This window comes from Pocillopora damicornis, chromosome 8, assembly GCF_964200805.1.
Source record: "Pocillopora damicornis chromosome 8, jaPocDami1.2, whole genome shotgun sequence".
NCBI classification, from domain to species: domain Eukaryota; kingdom Metazoa; phylum Cnidaria; class Anthozoa; order Scleractinia; family Pocilloporidae; genus Pocillopora; species Pocillopora damicornis.
This window is the reverse complement of record NC_142677.1, coordinates 14,274,886-14,297,010: the sequence shown is the minus strand read 5'-3', so window position 1 is coordinate 14,297,010 and position 22,125 is coordinate 14,274,886. Positions and strand designations below refer to the sequence as shown.

Below are 22,125 nucleotides of genomic sequence, written 5' to 3'. Positions count from 1 at the left end.
AAGAAATAATACACACCAAAAGCAATACGATATAAGTCGGTCTCGACTCAAAAAGTTTATTCATACATTTTCATTTATATTTCTAAATATCTTGAACTTCTTCCTCGTCAGGGTTCAAACCTTAAAGAGATCGAAAACAGACATTAATTTTGAAATATCACCACAACAATTGCATACAGAGTTTAAACTACAAATCTCACTTGGGAAAAATCCAACACTTGAAATTACTGTTGAATATGCCACATATATGTTTAATGTAATTCTGGTTTGCACGCTTCTCTCGGTCTCTCGTGTAACCCTTTGCATTTAACTCAAAAGAATACTTGCTTCGTTCGAGTTTTGACCTTGAGTGGCAAAAGTTATTTCGGGCTGAAAAAGCTCACCTTGAAGTCAAGGAACACTTATTTAGAGGAGAGCAAGTCAATTATAAAACAGCAGTTCAAACGGTTTTGCAAATAAGTAGAAATTCCAATCAAGCGCATGTTAAACATTCCCACAAAGGTGATACCTGTCCTAGGTAAGCCTATTGTTTCTATAAACAATGGGAGCGACCCTACTTCTAATGTGATTTTGCCATGTTCTCTTACCAAAAGCCTCTGTGGTCTAGCGGTAGTGCACATTTAACAATTTAAATTAAACGGCGGCTGTATCCCCCAGCCGTCGTTTAATTTAGTAGTTAAAGCACTTCGGAGGGGCTCGGGCCCCGTTGGTCGGTATCTTTTTTCCTTTTAATCTTTAAAGAAGTAGAATTTTATTTTAAGATCTCCGATACCTTTTCCTAGGAATTCTTTTTTTCCTTGAGAAAAAAAAAACCTAGAAAAAATTATCAGAGATATTAAAAAATGAAAGGAAATTTAGAACTTCAAATAAACAATGGCAGGGTAAAATAGTCGCCGCGTCGAGCGCTGAAGTCTTGCAAAAAAAAAAAAAAAAAAACCACGAGGACACAGAGGAAAGCAATTTCCAAACGTAAATAAGAAATCATTTACAATGACTGGAGAACGATAACCCTATGCCATAATAATTGTAGCTAATATTTCGGAACCCTCATAGAAAGAGGGCAAATTAGAAAAAATCAACCCACATGGAAGGCTCAATAGAAAGACTACGAAAAATATCAGTGATATTTCCAATTTTTCTGTCATTAAAAAAAATATATAAAAAGAAATCGTTTGTTCGTAGATAAATACAGAGAAACACGCGCCATCAAACGAATTGCTTTTCCTCACTAAATGCACTCACAGTTTGGTTTCGTAGGTTCTCGTCTATTCTAAAAACATTCTAGTAGGATAAACACATTATTTGGAAAATAAACTACTCTGGAATGAAATCTCATCATTCAGCTACTGAACAATGCTAAAGTCATTGGAAAAAAACTCTGTTTAGTTTCCGTAAACGTAAATTTCACGCCAGAGCAAATTAAGAGTACTTGTGAATTGACTAATTTCTGTTTTGTACTTAATTTTCACTTGAATATAAATTTTCAGCAACACCTTTGATTGAAATTTGTCTCTTTTTTCATTCACCTCGAAAATCTCTTCACAGTAAGAAAAAAAAATAGATGGTTTAAATTGTAAGCGTTTGGTTCTTCACAAAGTTTGTTGTTCGAGAAAATTATTAGTAATACTTTCTGTTTTGCATCAGTTATTTCACTTGAAAAGACTGTGGAATTTTTACAGAAACGTTTGTGACTTACAACTGCTCCCTTTTGTCATAACAACTATCTTTCTCGTCGAAAAAGTCTTGGTGAGTTCTAATAATAGGAAAGTTGAGAAATCTCCTTTATGATACAAAAGCTTAGTTTATTTAATTATCATTAAAGACTACATCAACCTTTCTTGGGAAAACATTTCTGTGATAAGAAAAAAATCACTTGTTTCACAAAACTTTTCATTTGACAAGTTTAGTTTTAAAATATGATATCGCTCCTTTTGCTTCTGTTTTTGTTGATATGTGCTGCCATCAGAAACATATCGTCATCTTTCATGCAAGACCTCTTCATAAGAAGGTTGAAGATTAATTCTGAGCGCACATGACATGTAAAGAAAACTATTGAGTTCATTGGTAAAATTTCACAGCGATGATTCACAACCTTTCCCGTTTATAGATGACTTCCCAAGCGTTCTTTTTTGTTTGATTGTTTGTCTTTCCTTTTTGCACCATGCTTACAGAAACAAATGTGGCTAGTATTTTGGTACTTTTTAAGAGAAGAATGGTTCCAAAAATTCCACCCTTCAGCGACACTCAATCGGGGGATCTATGGAACACACCGTAAAGGAGGGCTTATATTCGAGGGAGCTCATAACCGGAATAATTTAGCTTCAAAACTGCAGCATAAATCCAATTCTTTTCAACAGATTTGGAACAGAATTAATTGTCTTGTTATGTAAAGAGTTCATGATTAGATAAGTAACAAACTTACTGTTCTGCAAACATTTTACAAGTTTCCTGTTTGAAGTAGTACAGAGTTCCTGTCTCTCAAAACAAGACCAGAAAAGCCAGAGGGGGGAGGGGGGGTTATCCGAGGGGGGCTTATGATCAGTGCTTTTTTGTTTACAGTCAGATGGGCCTACAACCAGGGGGACTTATAATTGAGGGGGGGGGCTTATAAGCAGCAGTCTACACTATTTACATTTCTGGCGAAATTTTTCTTGCTCCTCACGAAAAGTAAACAGAAAAGGGAATTTTAGCTTGTTCCCCAAGAAATACTGAACACTCGTCAGCTATCCAACAAATTTCTTTTCCTGACTAGTAGCAATCACATACAATACTTTGGGGTTTGAAGGTTTTTTTTGCGATGTATCCAATACTTGAAAATAATAGACGCTTCACTGTGAAACTTATAATTTAAAGAAATTACAATTTTTCCAAGTAAGTATATTTTTCTAGGATATATCCTCGATGTTCCTTGGAAAGTTTTAACGAATATCACATATTAACATTACTTTAAAAAGTTCACTCACATTGCACGATCTCCAACAAACATTGGCACGGTTTGAAAGGTGTATAATTTGACTTCAAACAGTAATAAGTTGTCTTCAATGTGTGATTAACTGAAAATAAACAAGGAAAATTTGCAATCTACTACGTCCATGAGCTTCGATTTAAGATGTAAATGGTATTCACATTTGGATCTACCACATATTTGAGTTACATCTTTCTTGCCTAACCTTTCCGTTTTTGATGTAAAAATATCTCCAATTTCGATTGAGAAATCTCCCTGTTTTACGAAATTTCCCTCTGTCATTTTGCAAACTACTTTTCAAATTCCTTCGACACTGCAGCTTATTTGTTTAAAAAGTTTTCTACCATAAGAAAATCGTAATTTACAACTTTTTATTTTTCATTCTTTAAATTTTTGCAACAACTTGCAATACTCCTGGGGCATAGCAATAAGAGGCAAAAAGACAAATACGACAACAAGAAAATATGTTTGCATCAACTTCATAATTTGTAATGGCTGAAAACATGGTAGCATTCGTTCTCCAAGTTACATTGTAATGGATTTCCATGAGTTATGCGTCCATCAGTTCGAAACTTCAACATCCCCCCTGGCCAAAGTTGTGTTCAGTTAACCCACCCTAGGGCCAGATTTGATGATCAACTATCTCGTAAAAGGCAAAATTAGCCACCGTGACTTTCTACTCATTTACCAAGCTGTACAATTTAGACCTTATAGGACCTTTTCTTCTGAGCCAGCTACTCGCAAACGTGACTCTTTTTCCTTAAACATCTCCTTATTAAAATATAAAAGACGCTTATTCTGTTGGAGAGACTTGACACTGCTGGTTCAAATTCCCTTCCACGGGGCACAGACGACAAACATGTGCCCGTGGATGGCCCGGGGTAGTGCCCGTGGGTTGCCCGGGGTGGGAAGTTGAAGCTTCGAGTTGATCGGTGTATTACATTGTAGTGGTTTGTCTTGATTTACCAACAAAACAAAAAAATGAACAACTCACGTTTAGCTGAGTTCTTTACTTCACTTTGTTCGTTTCCTATTCCCTGTTTCCAGTCCTCTTTTCCAATGAGAGTTTTCATTTCCGTCTTTCTATTTTGCAAATCCAATAAATACATTGACAATTGTATTAATATGATTCATGAAAAATAACTTAAAGGTTGTTATAATTAGTTCCAAATACTCAATAAATATCTAATCGTTTTAGATTCTGTTAGATCAACCATTGATTGAGCCCACTTCGCGTTTGAAACTTGTCTCCACACACTTGTCTAAAGGCGATTCATTTAGGAATTATCCATGAAATCCCTCTATACTTATATACTCGTTTTCCCTCTTCAAATTTTGATTTTACATTTAAATTGAATTTCCAGAGGTCCAGTTCCGTATCAGAAAAACAGATTTACGAGCGACTAACTAACAGCAAGCAAGGAGCAAGAAAGCAAAAAGAACGACTGTAACAATGCCCTAGCAACGAAATAGTTTGAAATTATTCAAACTATGACAGCATACAATGCGTGTTTTGACGGTGTTCTCTATGTTTAATTGTGATGAATTTCCTTAAACAACCAGTAAAACAACACAATGAATAACTTACGTTTACCTTCGTTCTTCCATATCACTCCGTGCATTCCACATCTGTTCAACCTCAGTTTTTATTTCCTAATTGCGACTCTGTAAACCCAATGGATGCATTGATTAAGTAAAATGCCGACAAAATTAAATGACCGTAAATGGTCTCTAGGGAAAGGACTCTTAGAATGGATGTGGAATGAGCCTGCTTAACTTTCTTTATCGCAAAGGTATTTCTTAGTAGATTTTATGCATTCCTTTGCGAATTTTATTACCCATCTCTATTGTCTTTTCCTTATTTTTTACTCACGGAAAGCAGTTTACGTGGGTTAGTACAAGGGCTGGCTTCTCCCTTTTCACGACCTTCGCGGCACATTTTCCATGTTTTCATTGTAGCTTGCTCATGCCAACCTTCCTTCATTCGTTTCAGCTACAAATTGTACATTCGACGAGTGAGACGATGTTATAAGTAAAGTTGAAGTACACGAGTTAAACGCAACGACTCAAGCAAAAAAGCCTATAAAAATTCTGCAAGTGATTCATTAGAGAGACGTGTTAAGACTGGACCTTCGAAGAAGAGAACAGCAAAAACGAATTTCTCTCTCACCTCATGAAACGTCGCTGGTACTCTGCAAAAGCACAGTCAAACATCTCCATATTTGGGCGGCTGAACCTGGTATAAGGAAACAGTCGTCTTAGAAGTACTCTTAGAAGTTACGAGCGCAGAAACCGGCAGAATATGTCAAGTTTCGGTTTGAAGAAGCAAAACATTGAAACTCCTTGAACAGACTTTGAACCGCGTGTCACACTGACCCAACGTGTGAGACAAACATGAATGAATAATTAATTTTAGAGACAAATTTATATTTCGCCCTTAGCTCCCTGCATAATTTGATCACAACAAGTTCTGAGGGTTTCATATTTGCCCCAATGTTTCTTGGTAGGATAACAGTTAAATGTGAAGGGAAGAAGGGTAATTGTTTAAGGAGAAATTTGTCCGTTTATTAACTTTTAAAAAAGGTTTGCAGTACCCCATGAGGGGTGGGGAGAGTTGGAGAGAGGTGGCGGGGTAAGAATTAAGGGTAATGGTTCGCATAGTTTTATTTCTCTACAGTTTTAATATTACGTGATGCGTGAATTTCTTCGGAAAGACGGGCGTGATTCGTGAATTTATGAACCAACGAGAGGCGTGATTTGCCTCCTGAAATACGCGTGACCTCTGAATTTCTTCTTTCCTTTCCTGAAACCTTGTACACAAAAAGAGAGATCTGAAGTTGATTTTTTCTAGGATTCGTGCGTAAAACGGCAAATGAATTTAAAGTAATATGGGAAAACGAAGCGTTTAAGTTAAACCACAAAACTTACCGAGTTAATTTCTGATGTTCAAAGAAGACATCAACTAACTTTCATGTCAGGAAAAACAGTCTCCTCAAGACCAATTCAGTTCTCTGCTCCCGGGAATGACTTAAATTAAAAAAAAAAAATGTAAAAACATAAATATACAAACAAAAAGGCAAAAAAAAATGGCTACTTGCCGTAGGAATATTTATCTATCGGAAATTAAAAATGTTACTGTAACAGTGCGCAAGAGGCTAATGTAACAATCGATCAAAAGAGAAAATTAACAGTATGCAAGAGAGTAATATAACAATCGAGAATAAAAAAAAATCCTTACAAGACGCAGGAGACTAACGTAACAAGAAATAGCTTGCAAAGTGCGAGATCCTTAAAATGACAATCGATCAAAAGAGAAAGCAAACAATGCACGAGATAATAACGGAACAATCCATAACAAGAGAATCTCAAACAAGGCGTAAGATACTAACGAAACAATCCAGCAAAAGAGAGAGTTAACAGTGCGCGAGATACTAACGCAACAGTTGTTCAAAAGAGAAAGCTAACAGTGCGCGAGACACTAACACTGCATAAAAAAGAGAAGAGTTTAAAGGCTGACGTTTCGAGCGTTAGCCCTTCGTTGGAGCGATTGGAGGAATTGTGGGTTGTATGTGGGTTGATATGCAGAAAAAGGAGGAAGCTAAACACTTCAATGTCCCCAATCATTCTAAGCAGCATATGTCAGTTTGCGGCCTTTCCCTACATCTAGGCAGTTCCGAAAGCCGAAAAACTCTAGAAAAAAAAATTTCTTTCAATAGGCACCCTTAATCCCCACAGTATCAACGAGCGCTTTTCATTCAACTAATTTATTCTAGTTTCCTCGTCACCATATTCCCACCAACAGCGTAGCTCCATTTTCTGCATGTAAACCCACACAACCCTCAATTCCTCAAATCGCTCTGACGAAGGGCTAACGCTCGAAACTTCAGCCTTTAAACTCTTTGCGGTGGCCAATTTACGTAATCAATACAGTTGATAACCGTAAATTACCCTGTTATACTCTCCCACCGACGCAGCAGCACAGTTTCTTTAGAAACTTACCCCCCATAGAAAGAGAATCCTCACAGTACGCAAGATGTTAACGTAACAATCGATAAAAAGAGAGTATTTCGATCAAAAGAGAAACTTAAAATTACACGGGCTACTAAATGATAATCTATCCAAAGAGCAAGCTTACAATAAGCGAGAAACAAACGGAACAATCGAACAGCGTTCGAACACTTGTAGCCTTGTCTTTTGAAAACACAAAGCTACAAGTGCGCAAGATAGCAACAATCATCAAGAGAGAATTCTAATAGTGCGCAAGAAACTACCGTAATAATCCATGAAAAAGAATCCTTACAGTACGGGATACTAACATAAGAACCGATCAAAAAAGAAAGCTAACAGCGTGCGAGATCCTTAAATAACAATCAATCAAAAGAGAAAGCTAGATTTGTGCAAGAAACTAATGGAACAATCGATCGAAAGAGAATCCAACAGCACGTGAGATAACAAAGTAACAATCCAAAGTAAGATAATCTTGACAGCGTACTAGATACTAACGTAACAATCCATCAAAAGAGAATATCAACAATGCCCGAGATACTAACGTAATATTCCATCAAAAGAGAATCCAAACCGTGCGCGAGATACTATAACGTAACAATCGACCAAAAGAGAAAGTGAACAGTGCGCGAGACATATCTTATTGGACGTTTTGGTGTGTACGATCGCTGGGTATTTTACGAGCTGTGCCGTATTGGAAAAGCGAAACTGATAAAGAAGCGTAGCACACGCAGCCGACCGGTTAAAAAGGTTTTTTTTGTTGAATGTTGCCATTCGAGGCTTTAATCACTTTCTTTACAATACCACTCAGCTGAACAGTTTTTCCGACACAGGTGCGGCAACACGAGGACAACGTATAACCGATTTACCTCAAACTGAACTGAAGTAACAGTTCAGAACTGTTACTTCAGCTCACAGTCTTCGAGAAACTTAAAAGAAAAAGCTATACGTGTGCGAGACACTAACGGAACAATCCATCGAAAGAGAAAGCCAACAGTGGGCGAGTTATTAACGTAAAAAGAGAATCCTTACAGTGAGGGAAATACTAACGTAACAATCCATAAAAATAAGATCCTTAGATTGTGCGAGATTCCTAAGTAGCAATCCACAAAAAGAGAATTCTTAAAATGCGCGAGATACTGACCCCTCCCCCCCCCCCCCCCCCACCGCAACGAGCAGTCCCTCGCAGATAATTACAGTTCTGGAGTGAATATGATTGTAGAGATCAGTCGACAATGAGGTCTTAGAAGGAGTTAAGTAAAACCCCTCAGACCTCCACCACGCTTGAGCTTATAGGCTTGTGCAGACGGGGTGTAACCAGTGCTGTACTTAAATACATGTACTTATTAATTCATTGAATTTTTCACCATTCCTTGAATACACCAACAGAGCAGTATTAAAAATCATTTTTCTAGTGAGACTGATGCCTCTTACCATGCCAGATACACCACTGAGATAGCAGCCTTTTTCATCCGAGCTGAATTATTCTACGTGGCAGCAGGGACGGCTCCAAACTTGAATCATATCATGTCTCCTGACACTTGGTGAGTGTTCTCAATCTGTGATATAAAAAATAAGTTATTTTTCTGGTAACTGCTCAATGGAATATGCAAGAGTTTAGGTATCACTATAAGAAGCTATATCAAAGTTACTGTATCTCGAAAAATCTAGGCTAGAATTTTCCAACATCCATACTTCCAGTGACCAAAACAGTTTACTTTTCCTTTTTTTTTTTTTTTTTTCGGAGGAGGGGGGGGAACCAAGTCTTTGCATCACAAGCACAGGTTGAGACCAAGGAAGAGATATTTTGGGTGAAACTGACTCCATAAAGTTCAGCTCTTAGCCACCCATCTCTTACACAAAGTCCACTCCTGTTCGGGGCATAAATACAGTCCTGTGGCCAAAGCAATCAACACATTCACTGCTTTTCCTTTTCCTTTTATTTTTGTGTGGGACTAAGTCATTGCATCACAGACTGAGACTGGGGAAGAAATTTGTTTGGTGAAACTAACTCCTTTATGGGTCAGCTCTAAGCCACCCATCTCTAATGCAAAGTCCACTCTCTGTTCAGTGCACAAAGACAGTCCAGTGGCTGACACAAACACATTCACTGCCTTTCCTTTTTTTTGTGGGACTAAGTCTTTGCATCACATATTAGGACTAAGTAAGAGATTTGTGACATGCATTTGTCAATACAACAAGAGAAAAGCTTGACATAAGTAAATGAAGCATAAACATGAGACTCATTTGTTACAGAAAGTTCAAACTATTTTCCCTACCAAATCTTTTCTTGCAGTTAACTTAGAATAAAATAGATCTATTTCTTTGAAATTCCTAACAGGATACAGGTAAATGCCTAAAATATTGGAGGTTACAAGGAAGGGGATCACCAAAGTCCATATAAATGGAAGAAAACCTCCTAGGGGGTGCTGTAGGGGGTTTAAATAGATAAACCATCCATTGGGGGGGGGGTGTGGACACTATTTTCTGGAGCAAAGCAATGAGTAAAGAATAATTTGGTCTTATCAACTGGGTTGAGAATGTACTGTAGTTTCTCAGTTGTAAGGCACACGGCTTTTTCAAGAAAATTCTGTCTTTGGTTGGAAAGTTAGTGCTGAAATTGAGGTGCATCTTATAGCCAAGTTTTTTTGCACAACAAAATCTTAAGATCACAATTTTAGCTTGGGGTGTGTCTTATAACTGAGTGCACCTTTTAACCAAGAAACTATGGTAAATTTCCATCTGTATAAAAAGGGTGGGTTGAGATGTCAGCTTTAAATAAAGCTTTAAAAACTCTTTCTGGAGGCTAATTTACATTATCAACTCAGTTATCAAAACCAAATCATCTTGTAATACCCCCATTGATGCAGCCATTACTACCTTTATTCATATGCAATGATTTCATCTGTTAGACAATCAGTTAACCTTTCATACAAATACAGCATTTTCTATGGGTTAATTTTGTTACAAGCCAAAATTTAAAAGCTTCTCTATTTGTCTTCTTCAAATTAATTGGAGCTGGCAAGGCTAATTGTGACAATTAATTCATATCAAATAAAATATCACAGGTTTTCTTCATCAGTGAATGCATAGGAATCCTTAAGAACTGAACAGTCACCCATGTAGGTTTAATCTTGCTGCCGACTTGTATTTTGTACAAAGTATAAAAGCGTCTACGTCTTACCAGGACAGATATAAACAAATCTTTCTTATCCAATTGTCTGGAAACTTCTGTGTCCTATACGTATCCTGCAGACAGAATAGAGTAGACAAGTTATTATTCTCATGTTTCTAACGAAGTATTATTAGAACACTTGTTACAGTTGGGTATAATAATCAGTCTAGGTAAGTCGTGTTTAGGGAATTATTATCTACTCACTGACATCTTATGTTAAATACATACATTAAGGTCCATAATAATTCCCCATACATGACATACTCACCACAAGAGTTGATTCCACTGGTCAGTGGACTTTATCGCGGGCTACAGATTCTGGCGCAACAAAATGGCTGATCTTTGACTGTCTATTTGCCTGAGAGCAAAGCGAGTGTTCTCTTCTCGATTGTATCATGTGATACAAAGAAAGCTTGCTAGATTGATCTACTGTATGAACTCGTGAGTATTTTCGTAGCTTTTAAGGGTTAAGGGTAGTAACTGCCTAGTAATTTTTTTTGCCACTATTCGGACGGTAGCCAATTTTGTAATGTTACAACAAATTCGCATGTTTAAAGCTCAGACTTGCGATGATGATGAATCGTTGATCGACATTCTTTCTAAAGTTTGAAAAATTGTATTTTACAAATGTGTACGTCTATTTACACGATGATCCATTCCGAACTGTGGAGGTCTTGTAATAAAATTTTAGATCGTGGCCCACCCAACAAGAAATTGAATTAGCTCATATTGATAGTAAGGCGCTGATTCGTAGAACACTTACAGGGTAGCCTATCTATTAGACACGAAATTCTATAGGCCTAGAAGTGGATTAGGTGGATGCTTTCTGGTCAAAACGGTGATTAATTGAAAGTGAAATCAGTGAGATTGATTCCAATGAGTCTTGAAGGAAAATTATTACACGATAATTCTACCAAGTTTGCAGCAACTTTTTTATATCCATATACATTTTGTAACCTTTACTGATCACAATTAATTTGGCAGGCACATTTATAAAAATGCCATCCTGCGATTCAGATGTGTGTGACATTGAGGATGCTGTGAAAAAAGATGATCTTACCCCCAATGATCGGATCACTCCTAGGGGAGCTGTTCTACCAAAGGCAAGAGTAAAATCCACAAGGAACAACTTAAATGAATTGCCTGTGGGAGATAGTATTATACCGGGAACACAGAAAATTTACATCAGAACTTGGGGATGCTCCCACAATAACAGTGATGGAGAATACATGGCTGGGCAGCTTGCAGCATATGGATATAAAATAACAGGTAATGTAATGATTCTTTCGCCAGCTACCACAGAACATGGTTATATAAATGTATAAGGTTGATTGACAGTTGTGAAAAAGAGGAAGGTTAAATGGTAACAGAAATAGAGATCTTGTAGACTATGATCTTCTGACTAAGTAAATGTCTGAGTAGGTCTGGGTAAAGGTCTGTAGAAGATAGTTGTTGCTGACATTGAATCAGTGCATGCAGCATTTATGAAAGTGATATACTGTACTTTGGTTGTACATTATTGCTGATTAAATGTTCTGAAAATTCAATGAAATATTGGTATAGAATATTTGGGCTTAGAACTTTAAAGTACTCTGAACCATCAAGTGAATCTCAGCTGAAACAATTTCCTTACCTTGTTACATGTAGTTATAGTTTTTTGTTGTTGTTGTTTCTTAGATGATTCTGAAGCAGCTGATCTGTGGCTACTGAACAGTTGCACAGTGAAAAACCCTTCAGAGGATAACTTTCGGAATGCCATTAAGAGGGCTCAAGAGCTAGACAAACATTTGGTTGTAGCAGGCTGTGTACCACAAGGCCAGCCCAAACACCAGTCAATTAAAGGAATTAGTGTGATTGGGGTAAGTTCACTGAAATTATATACAAGCTAACTGTCTTGGTCTATCTGATAGTCTCTTACAGAGAATATATAAATTGTCTCCCAAAATTTACTGGATATTGGATAATTTTCACTAAAAAAACCGGGCAATCGAGTGAATTTTGTTGGAAGGAAAAATAGTTTGTTTTTATTCAATGATATGAAGTAGTTTTTTTTAGTTTCTGATTCTCAGGTTTTGATTAATTTTGGTGACTTTTAGCTTGTGGAGAGAGACTGGGATGAAAAGAACAATTAAGAATGTTTTTTTCAAGTGATGAATTAATTCCCTGCAGAGAGAAAAAAACCTTCAATGTATAGGGGATGTAAACTTGTTGACAAATTTTAAGACAACTTGACTTGCAATGCCAGTATTATTTTATCTTAAATTAATATTTCATTTAGCTCCTCTTAAGGAAAGTGACATCAACATCTGTATTTTTCCTTCTATAGTGGAACAAACTGTGATGATGACCTTTTTACTCTTAATGTTGATAAATATTTTCAGGTACAACAAATTGACAGGGTGGTGGAGGTGGTAGAAGAAACATTAAAAGGTGAAGCAAGCTTCTTAGCATTTCATATGTTTGATTCCTACTTATATTCTTAATTTATATGGTATAATGATTGTGCACATTGAACATTGTGAAAATACATGAAACTACTTGTAAATCAGGCAGACATTCTGATTCCAACCATCAACTTTTTCTTCAATTTCAATGCTTTGTAGGTCATACAGTTCGACTTCTTGGTCAGAAGAAAGTTGGTGGAAAGAAAACTGGGGGAGCTCCTCTGGATCTCCCAAAAATCCGAAAAAATCCTTTGATAGAAATTATAGCCATCAACACTGGGTGAGTAAAATGATACATACATGAAAGAAGAGCCCCATTGACCCTTGAACTCTCAAGATTTGGTTTTTAATTCTCCTTTCTAGCTGCTACACATTTCCTTTTAAATTTTATAGTGTATGTAGTTACAAGAATTTTGTATCAGATCAAGATAACAACTTATACCAGATGAGTTTGAGTATTCTCATGGCTTGTTTGCCAGATGATGTATGAAGTTACATGTTGCTCATTTCTGGGAGTTAATGCATTAGTCCTTTTATTTTATCTTAATGCTACAAGGCATCCCATAAAGTTTGGTGTGGGTGAATGATTAACTTCTCTCAGACATTTGCATTAATCAGAATTGTTGTCACAGATGAAGCAATTGCCAGTTTTCAGAAAAGTCATATGGTGTTTTGATTCAAAAGAAGGCACTAGTTTTAAGAGGGCTCTTAATTTGATGCATTTACTTGTGCGAGAAGCACAGCCATACACACCCTGTACATACTTAGTTGATATTAATTTTGATAATGATATGATAATATTGATACATGTCCTTCGTTAAAGGTGCTTGAACCAGTGCACTTACTGCAAAACTAAGCATGCACGAGGTGATCTGGGCAGTTATCGTCCTGAAGAGATTGTTGAAAGGGCCAAGCAAGCCTTTGAAGGTAAAAGAAAGTCTGCCATATCATTTTTGTTTTGTTTTGTTTTTTTTTTAATCTTGTACATAGTGTTCTATATCATATTATATAATAAGCTCAGTTATCACGCGTTTTGATTGGTTCTCACATATGATCTATTGGAGGACAGACGTATAGATGACATCATCATTAAAACTTTTTTAAATTCTTTATAATTAGATTCCAAGTTGCAGTGCGTCTGTTCAGAAATAGATCACAGAGGACGTCAAAATGTGGTAAGAACATCAGTGACACACTCAGCTGCGCCTCGTGTGCCACTTTTTTGTTCGTTCCACATTTTGATGTCATCTGTGATCTATTACTGAACAGACCCACGGCAACTTGGAATCTATTTGTTAAATTGTACATACCTACATATAAAATCAAAAATACTTGGTTTGTAAGTCTTGCATAGGGCAGTTTGAAATACACAAAAAGAGTTTGCTTTAATGTGAGTTTAGAATTTTCATTCAATTTCTGAATATTAAATTTGTGTTGCAAATCACCTCAAATTTGCTTCCTTCAGAGGGAGTTGTAGAACTTTGGTTGACCAGTGAAGACACAGGAGCTTATGGCAAAGATATTGGAGTGACATTACCTGAGTTGCTATGGCAACTTGTAGAGGTAATTCCAGTAGGGGCTATGTTGAGGATTGGAATGACAAACCCACCCTATATTCTGGAACACTTGGAGGTAAATGCAGTGTAAATGCAGTATGACTTGTTAGTCTAGGTGCATGTAGCCAACATGAAGGTGGTCAGCCAACCTTCCCCACCCACCCCTTCAAGCAATTTTTTCAGGTTACTGGGTCTGTAAAATCCAGACTGGACAGGGACAGTTTCAAGGTAAACTTTTTTACTCAGAACTGAATACTAATTACAGTTACCCAGCCAAAGCTGAAACACAAGTGTGTTTCCTGAGTTCAGGAAACAGAACCACTACAGCATGTTACAGTTTGTACAGTTGAGAAAAAATGCATGTACCATTGTTTGTGTCATTTTTTGCAGTTGAGAAAATCATACTGTTGTTGGTGACATTCATAAGCTCATGCATGTGTATGCAGTTTTTTGTCATTCCTTATGTCCAGTGATTGATGACACAGTTTAACAATATTTTTTCTCCTTCTTCTCAGGAAATGGCAAAGATATTGAACCATCCCCGTGTTTACAGTTTTCTGCATGTTCCTGTCCAGAGTGCATCAGACAATGTTCTCAGTGACATGAAAAGAGAGTATTGTGCTGATGATTTTCGTCATGTTGTCGATTTCTTAAGAGAAAAGTAAGTCCACATTATGAATATAATTAAGAAACCCTGTTTCTATAGGCAAACCTTTTTTGTAAAGTAAGAGTTACGCATGCATGCATTCTCTGACAAGTTTTTATTTGGCCATTCATCTACAGTCTAGTCTGTGTGGGAGATATGCTAGGATTTCCTCTTAAACTGCAGTAGTTCTTTAGTATTATTTTGAAAAGGATCTATTTATTTTCTTTAGGATAACTTTTTAAATTATAAGGCACACTATGGTTAGGTTTGTGATGAGGATTTACTAGTTCCCTGGTGCCTTAAATTTAAGAAGTCTTTACACATTTGGTTCCAGTGATTAAGAAAAATTGCCATGGAATTCCTTTTTTGTCATCTAGATGAGATGATACATCCTAGGGGTTTCCTTATATATGCATTGGTTAATGATATTGAAAGATAGAAAGAGTGGGCAAAATATCACTTTGTTTTGAGCAAAGTATCACCATCATACCATATGTATCAAATTTTTAGTGAACCTTTATCTATCTCAAGAGTGCTGCAAAAGGGTGAAGGAATTTTACACCAAGTCTGATTTTTTTTTTAAAAAAAGAAAGATACAATTGATCAAATGATTGCTACCAATAATGGAGAAACAGTTTATGTGGCATACAACTGAATTTAAACTGAATGTAAGTGACAATTATGTAGGACAACATTTCTGTCATGAGATTACCAAGGAAACTGGTCTAGGAAAATGAAGAGAGATCGCAAATTCTACAAAATCCCTTCTCAAGCTTCGCATTGAAGCTATTGAAAATGACCAAAAACATGATTTTGCTGGAATAACAAAGAAGGAAATTTTGTTGTTGAATAATTTTTTTTTTCATAATTTTGAAACCAACTTCTTAATCATAAGTCAAGGGAAATTTCAAAAAAGAAAATCTGGATTTTTTCATGTTGTTAGCTCAAAATAGTGTGAGCTCAGAGTTAAACCTTTTGAATCCAATCTTCAGGGTACCAGGGGTAACCATAGCAACAGACGTGATCTGTGGCTTTCCTACAGAGACTTGGGAGGACTTTCAGGAGACTGTGGCTCTAGTTGATCAATACAAGTTCCCCAGTCTGTTTATTAATCAGTTTTATCCTCGCCCTGGGACACCTGCTGCAAGGATGAAAAGACTACCTACAGAAGAGGTACAGTGCAATGACTTCTGCTCCCAGCAGCGGCCAGGGATTTTCTTTCATGCTAATTTGGTATTGAATTTTAAAATGTTCAGGTTAAGAAGAGAACAAGAGAAATATCCAAAGTCTTCCACAGCTACCATCCGTATGATCACAAGGTTGGCATGTCTTAAGCGTTGACCCTTTTGCTGCTTCTTTTTTTTGTTTTTGTTTGTTTGTTTCGTTATCTTGTTTATGTTTGTTTGTTTGTTTTTTTTTTGGTTTGTTTTATGTGGTATAGTAAAGAGCCCGATGCAGTGGTTTTTATTGTATTCTTTTGTTTTTGTTAAGGTGGGTGAGCATCAAACAGTCCTGATAACAGAAGACGCAAAGGATCAAGCTCACTTTGTCGGTCACAACAAATATTATGATCAGGTAAGTGTTACTCATTACCTAGTCTCTCGGGTTGGCCAACTAAGTTACTGGTCAAACGGGTCTTTTCCTTACCTCAAAGACTTTCCTCCTAGCGTGTATTGTAAACGTTAGCCCTTGATGCCTTTGATGTCATCATCTTTCCTTGTATGTGGTGTTTGCTGCTTATGGCTTGTAACTCTTCAATCCTTTGTCAATCGTGTCGTGGTAACTCTTCATCGTTGCTACTCGTGTCATCTTCGGCTCTCTTAGGTTGTCGATTTTTCGTTACTGGTGGTTGTCTGAGAGGCTGAACTTTTCAGATGCCCTTAAAGTGTATCGTCGATTAATCACACTGTTTCGCTTTTTTTTCCTGAAAACCGAAACTTAACCACTTCTTGCTCTTATTTTAGGTACTCATTCACAAAAGTGAGGGTGATCTCATGGGTAAAATGGTACAAGTAGAAATCACATCTGCAGGAGAGCACTTTCAAATGGCACGTGTCCTAAGCCATACCGAAGTTCATTCACCTGGTCTGGTCGAGCCGTTACCAAAAGGTGCTGTCAGCGGTGTTCGCACTACGCTCACGCCCGAAAGAGTCGTTCAAGGTCAAGCAAGTCGTTGGCAGCAATGGCAAAGAGCTGCAGTGGTTGTACTTCTTGCAGTTGTTGTAGCGGATGTTTTGAGAATTTTGTATTTATGGACCAGTCAGTGAAATTATGATGAAATAGACAATTTAAAAGAAAAATGGGGAAAAAATTTAAAACAAAAAAGTTACAACCTTTTTTCCAAGGTTCACTATTTATATCGACAAAATAGCCGTTGCCTACTCAAAAATGATGAAAAGGATCACTAAATGTAGATTATTTCTGCCTTTGCGAATCACCGAGGCGGTTGATGCGTGTGGTTGGAAAAAAGCTAATAAGTTAATTCCTTGATCAATTGCGTATACGAGTAGAAAACTTGTCCTCAGGAAATGATTCTGATTTACCAACTTCCTAACTCTGATGTTGGACAATAAAAAAAACAGTGAGTAAAAGCAATATGTTTTGTATTTCAAGCGAGTTCTATAAGGATTATTAATGAACCAACGCCCTGTTTCAGTCCTGGTGAAAAATCGCCATCTCTCATAACCATAATTCGATATATACACCTGTGGTTACTCAGTTCCCTTTTCTAATCGTTGCACATATATTTCAACTCTCATACAAGGATAAACCCAGTGCGTGACAGGATAAAACCCAAAAAATCTTGCTCGAGTTGGGCTGCGAATCAAATGTTGGACAACGCTGGTTCTATCCGTGTTTGCTCCAAATATCTAAGGAAAAAGAAAAGTACAGTTTCAACAGTAGCTACCGTTGTTTTCAAACTGATCTTACGAGGAAATAAGTCGTAATTTTTTTAAAGGAAGTTACGAATATTCGCTTAATCAAAGAAGCACTAAAATTTTATTAAATCGTCAATTCAATAAACACCCTAGGAGAAAAATCACAGGTTGAAAAGGAAAAACTTGACCTGATTTTCTTTCTGAACTTCACTTTTCTACCGTGACCGAGTAAAATACGCTAACGGAAGAGTAAGATATTTCTCTTTCAGATCAGTACGGTGATTCTTTTTTCCTCCCGTGTTTTCGACAAGTATCAATTACAGGTGGTGCAGGGGGTTTGTACTTCGTACTGAGTTCTTTCATTTTCTGTAATCGTAAAATCAGTTAAATGTTTCTTCTTTACCTTCATTTTATTCAACTCTGTGTACACCATCCAGTCTACCCCATCAATGGAGAAATACAGTTTGTAGCTTGTGACATATGATCCGGTGAGTTTTCCTTGCGTTGCCACAGCACATACGGAGTGGACCTCTCCCATGTCGATTTGAAGGTGGTCTCCTCTGTCATTTTTGGTCCTAGCACACCATCCTCCGCGGCCTCTTGATCCATTCAGACGTCCATAAAAGGCAAAGTACTTATCATAGTGTGAGCTTGATGACATCCTAGCGTCAGGTATCTTATTTATGTCAGCCACTCCCACCGGTCTACAAGCCAGGACTGAGAATACAGTTAAGGATTTAAGTCAGCAAATCGTGGGAGAGACGAGTATGCCCTTAACAAGAGCACGTATCAAAACTTGTATAGAAATCAAACATTTCTGTCTACTTTCAAATTATGGAGTGGGAGGTACGGAGAAAATTGACTGATCTCTTGGATAGGTGGAATGAGCAGCAAGCCGGCAGAAACAAAAATATTGGAACGAGGCTCGACTGAATTCCCATTAGAGAGAAAGTTTCCTACGATAAGGAAAGTTAAATTAGAAAATATCATTAGCTAAGAGGCCTAACACAGCATACCTGAAAGCTGTACGGAAGTGGAAGTTGTAAACATACCAGCTGAAGACGCCACACAAATATATTTACCAGCATCCTGAGATTTCACTTCCAAAGTTTAAGTGTTCCATTGATGCTAACATTCGATCTTCCAAGTGGTAATGCACCGTTTTCCTTCAGCCAGGATACTTTGGGTTTTGGTTCACCCTTAGCTTCACAGCGTAAGCTAACAGTTTGACCATGATTTACAGAAAGCTGTGGAGGTGGTCTGACAGTGATTACTGGATCGTCAACTACGACAAGATGCGTTATGGCCACAGCGACTCTAATCTTGTTAGTAGCCCTGCACTGATAAAATCCCGAATCTTCCTTATGAACGTTAACGATCGACAGTTGTCCGTCACTGATGTCTCTCATACGTGGATGTAAGTCAGGGACTGATATCTTTGTCCAAACAATCTTTGCAGCTGGAAAACTGGCAACAGCACACTTCGGAAGCATGATTGTGTTACCAACTGCCACATAGGAAGGGCCCGGCTTGAGGGAAATTTTCGGCGAGGCTGATTTAATAAAATGAATTTATAAATCAAAATTTCTACAAATATCATGTTTTCATTAAGAAATGTGCAGCTTTACAAGGAACGCCGAATTTTTTGTGAATATGCACGCAACCGCCAACGAATGATAGACAGGACTGCACGCCAAACTTTGAGGGAAATTTTCGGCGAGACTGATTTAATAAAATAAATTTAGAAATCAAAATTTCTACAAATATCATATTTTCATTAAGAAATGTGCAGCTTTTCAAGGTACGCCGAATTTTTTGCGAATATGTACGCAACCGCCAGCGAATGATAGACAAGACTACACGCCAAACAATGTTAAAGAAAAACCTGTGGCAATTTCCCACGAGTCTCTTTTATCCTTGTTTGGGAATAAGATGTGTAAGTGCACTGTGTGGCATGGTAACCCTTAAACTCCTAAGATTGAAAAGCATCTAAAATCTCTCAAAGTACTAAGGTCTTGTGAATAAAGGAAAAAATCGCAAACTTAAGTAGCTCTTGATTGTTGGACTAATGCTCCTTGAAAGGACCACAGGAATTGTAGGGAGAACAGCATCGAGGAAATGCACACTGATGTTAGGTTATTTGACAATTATTTGCCGAAAACGAAGCCAGTTGAATAATCCCCTCGACTTCGTCTTAAGGATTATTCAACAATATTCACTGCGCCTGAGGCGAATAATTGTTTTAGTATAATTGCTTAGGTGCTTATGATTTCTGTCGTAAATATTTGTTTTGACGTTGAAACCATTCTGTTTCAACTGTTTTTATTACACTTCAGCGAGATGAGCAGCGACTTTCCACTAGAATTTTATAGGTTGATATAATTCAATTGGCAAAAACTTCATGTCTTTCTTTTGAAAAATGTTACTACAGCATCTTGCGTGCTCTTCATGATCGAATTTTCTTTTACCGCGTTCATCACTTCCTCTGTAATACTGACAAAACGCGAGGCAGCAATATTTTAACTTAACGCTCTTGCTGTAATCACTTCGCGCAAGGTGATTATAGCGAGCGAACAGAGCGCAAGCATCTGTATAATCACAGGAGCAATTATACTAAAAAGGGTTAAAGGCTTAAAAGGGAGTAATGTTTGCTTCCTCAAGCCACTGCACTTACATTAAAGTAACTCTCACTTACTTTGAACCACCACTTGGGTGGTCTTTTCATCATTTCCAAGAACATTGTTTCCTACACACTTGTATGTGCCGGTGTCTTCTGCGCGCACATCATGTATCTGCATCACTCTGTCAGCGGTTGTCTTGATCCTGTTGCTAGGTAACGATCCCGTCGTCTTTGACCAAGATAGCTAAGGGTTTGGGATTTCCTGTGGCGGAACAGGTAAGCGAGACAGTGTCGAATTCATTGACTGTTATTTGTGAAGAAGAAATTATCACTTTAGGGGCGGAAATATATTCTCCTGGTTCGCCTTTATTCCCTGGGATACCCGGCGTCCCGATATCTCCTTTGATGCCTTTTTCTCCTCGTATTCCTGGTGGTCCGTGCTTACCAACTCTACCAGGCTGCCCCATCATTCCTTGTAATCCCCTTTTGCCCACTCTTCCTCGGTTGCCCTTGTCACCCTTGGGTCCAGCTCTCCCTGGTGGTTCCTGTGGCCCTGCTGGGCAAACGTTTCGGCGTTTTCCATTTCTTTCGCAAATCTTCATACGTAAAGTCACGATGTTCTTTAAAAGTTCCATCATATCAGTCGTCTCATTGACCAGCACTTCTTGGGAATCTTTGATGTAAAAAGCCTGCGTCTTTCCGAAAATCTGCAACTCAAATATTGTTATGATTAGGAAATTATCAATTCTGGCATCCAATAAAGCCGGGGGAAAGTCATCGTGAAATTTGTGTGAAATTAATTTCAAAGATTTCTAAGAGTCAGATGAGAAAAATAGATGCTCAGTTAAAAATGAAAAGGTGATCTAAAATTTTGCCGCGAGCTAGGGAACCAAAGAAAAATTATCTGTTTTTGGACGTGGTTCACTTGTACATTGAAATAAAATACATATTTTGTCTACTTCCACTGGAATCGTAATTGTATCGCACTTATTTTAAGTGCAAAAGTGTAATCAGGTACTGCGAGGGTCAGACAAGTGTGAGAATAACAGCCTCTGTATGTATCGAATTCTTTGAAAACGCAAACTTCATTATGTCCATTATGTTTGGCTCAAAGAACTTAAGTTTGTCTCGATATTAATGTTCAAAACATTTTCCCATCTCTCACATCAGAACTTATCCATCTTAACCGTAAGAAATGAAACGTGAGCGTGGAGTAACGAGCATGATCTTTGCGAAATTTTTATAAAGCCCTCAGTCCTCGTGAATATAATCCCATCAATGTTTGTTACTATTTTACAATGTTTACCCCCACGTTGGTCGTTAACGACATAAGCCAACGACACAGATTCAGCCATTTTACTTGTTCAAGCATGACAGACCTTCGAGTTCAAGTTCTCCTTTGCCCTCTCATATTTCATCATAGCGACGACTTCCTCGACAGCTTCCAACCTCCGATCGTAAACATCAAACTTCAGCTCGATTCTAACGAATCCCGCGAAATAAAGAACTAAATAGAAAATAGAAATCAATGTGCCTGAGCTAAGAGAAGAAGCAGTATCCTTAAGAGACATTTTGAACGCGACTGAAAGTCGAGAAGAGTGACCCGATAGAATTAGGAATGTGCTACTGAAACGTCATAAGGTCACGAATTTAAGTGAAACTCGACGCTGTTTTTCTTGAGCTGAGGCACAGAAGATATTTGTTCACAGATCGAAACTTCTAGACTAGCTTGAACAAACACCAGACTTCGCACGAGGATGGGCGAAGGGTGGAATAAGAAGACTAGTCTCTTTTAGCCATCTTTTGTGTTTCCTCATTTAAATGAGTTATATACC

The 22,125-nt window shown here is 37.6% G+C and overlaps 1 protein-coding gene, 1 long non-coding RNA gene and 1 pseudogene across 16 annotated transcripts; 1 reads left to right on the top strand and 2 right to left on the bottom strand.

Moving 5' to 3' along the window:
• Positions 1-25: 25 nt before the first annotated feature.
• Positions 26-10,574, bottom strand: LOC113669050 (uncharacterized). 13 transcript variants are annotated; one of them, XR_016189022.1, is made up of 9 exons: positions 10,155-10,574; positions 8,405-8,529; positions 5,894-5,992; positions 5,727-5,775; positions 5,136-5,201; positions 4,560-4,630; positions 3,960-4,048; positions 2,964-3,053; positions 26-120 (listed from the first exon to the last, which is right to left on the bottom strand). It is a non-coding gene; the product is annotated as an uncharacterized LOC113669050 (long non-coding RNA). The 13 variants fall into 13 exon arrangements; XR_016189025.1 differs by having other exon boundaries at positions 4,554-4,630; positions 10,155-10,470; XR_016189026.1 differs by having other exon boundaries at positions 3,960-4,044; positions 10,155-10,470.
• Positions 8,385-17,386, top strand: LOC113669020 (threonylcarbamoyladenosine tRNA methylthiotransferase). 2 transcript variants are annotated; one of them, XM_089214123.1, is made up of 12 exons: positions 8,385-8,514; positions 11,130-11,414; positions 11,823-12,004; positions 12,527-12,575; positions 12,749-12,869; positions 13,413-13,516; positions 14,055-14,221; positions 14,661-14,806; positions 15,784-15,964; positions 16,048-16,110; positions 16,283-16,366; positions 16,756-17,386. In XM_089214123.1, exons 2-12 carry the CDS (start codon positions 11,144-11,146, stop codon positions 17,056-17,058), a joined length of 1,671 nt encoding a protein of 556 aa, XP_089070249.1. In that variant the 5' UTR covers positions 8,385-8,514; positions 11,130-11,143; the 3' UTR covers positions 17,059-17,386. The 2 variants fall into 2 exon arrangements, with proteins under 2 accessions (XP_089070249.1, XP_027040809.2); XM_027185008.2 differs by lacking the exon at positions 8,385-8,514 and adding an exon at positions 10,447-10,586.
• On the bottom strand, positions 17,378-21,974 carry LOC113669021 (uncharacterized; annotated as a pseudogene). Its single transcript, XR_016189016.1, has 5 exons — positions 21,670-21,974; positions 20,366-20,997; positions 18,687-19,222; positions 18,074-18,387; positions 17,378-17,661 (listed from the first exon to the last, which is right to left on the bottom strand). The product of XR_016189016.1 is annotated as an uncharacterized LOC113669021 (transcript).
• Between the last annotated feature and the right edge of the window lie 151 nt (positions 21,975-22,125).

Coding starts and splice junctions, on each gene's coding strand:
- LOC113669020 (XM_089214123.1), top strand. CDS start 11,144: ATGCCATCCTGCGATTCAGATGTGTGTGACATTGAGGATGCTGTGAAA. Junction 12,576..12,748: donor GGTAGAAGAAACATTAAAAG/GTGAAGCAAGCT, acceptor AATGCTTTGTAG/GTCATACAGTTCGACTTCTT. Junction 15,965..16,047: donor AAAGACTACCTACAGAAGAG/GTACAGTGCAAT, acceptor TAAAATGTTCAG/GTTAAGAAGAGAACAAGAGA.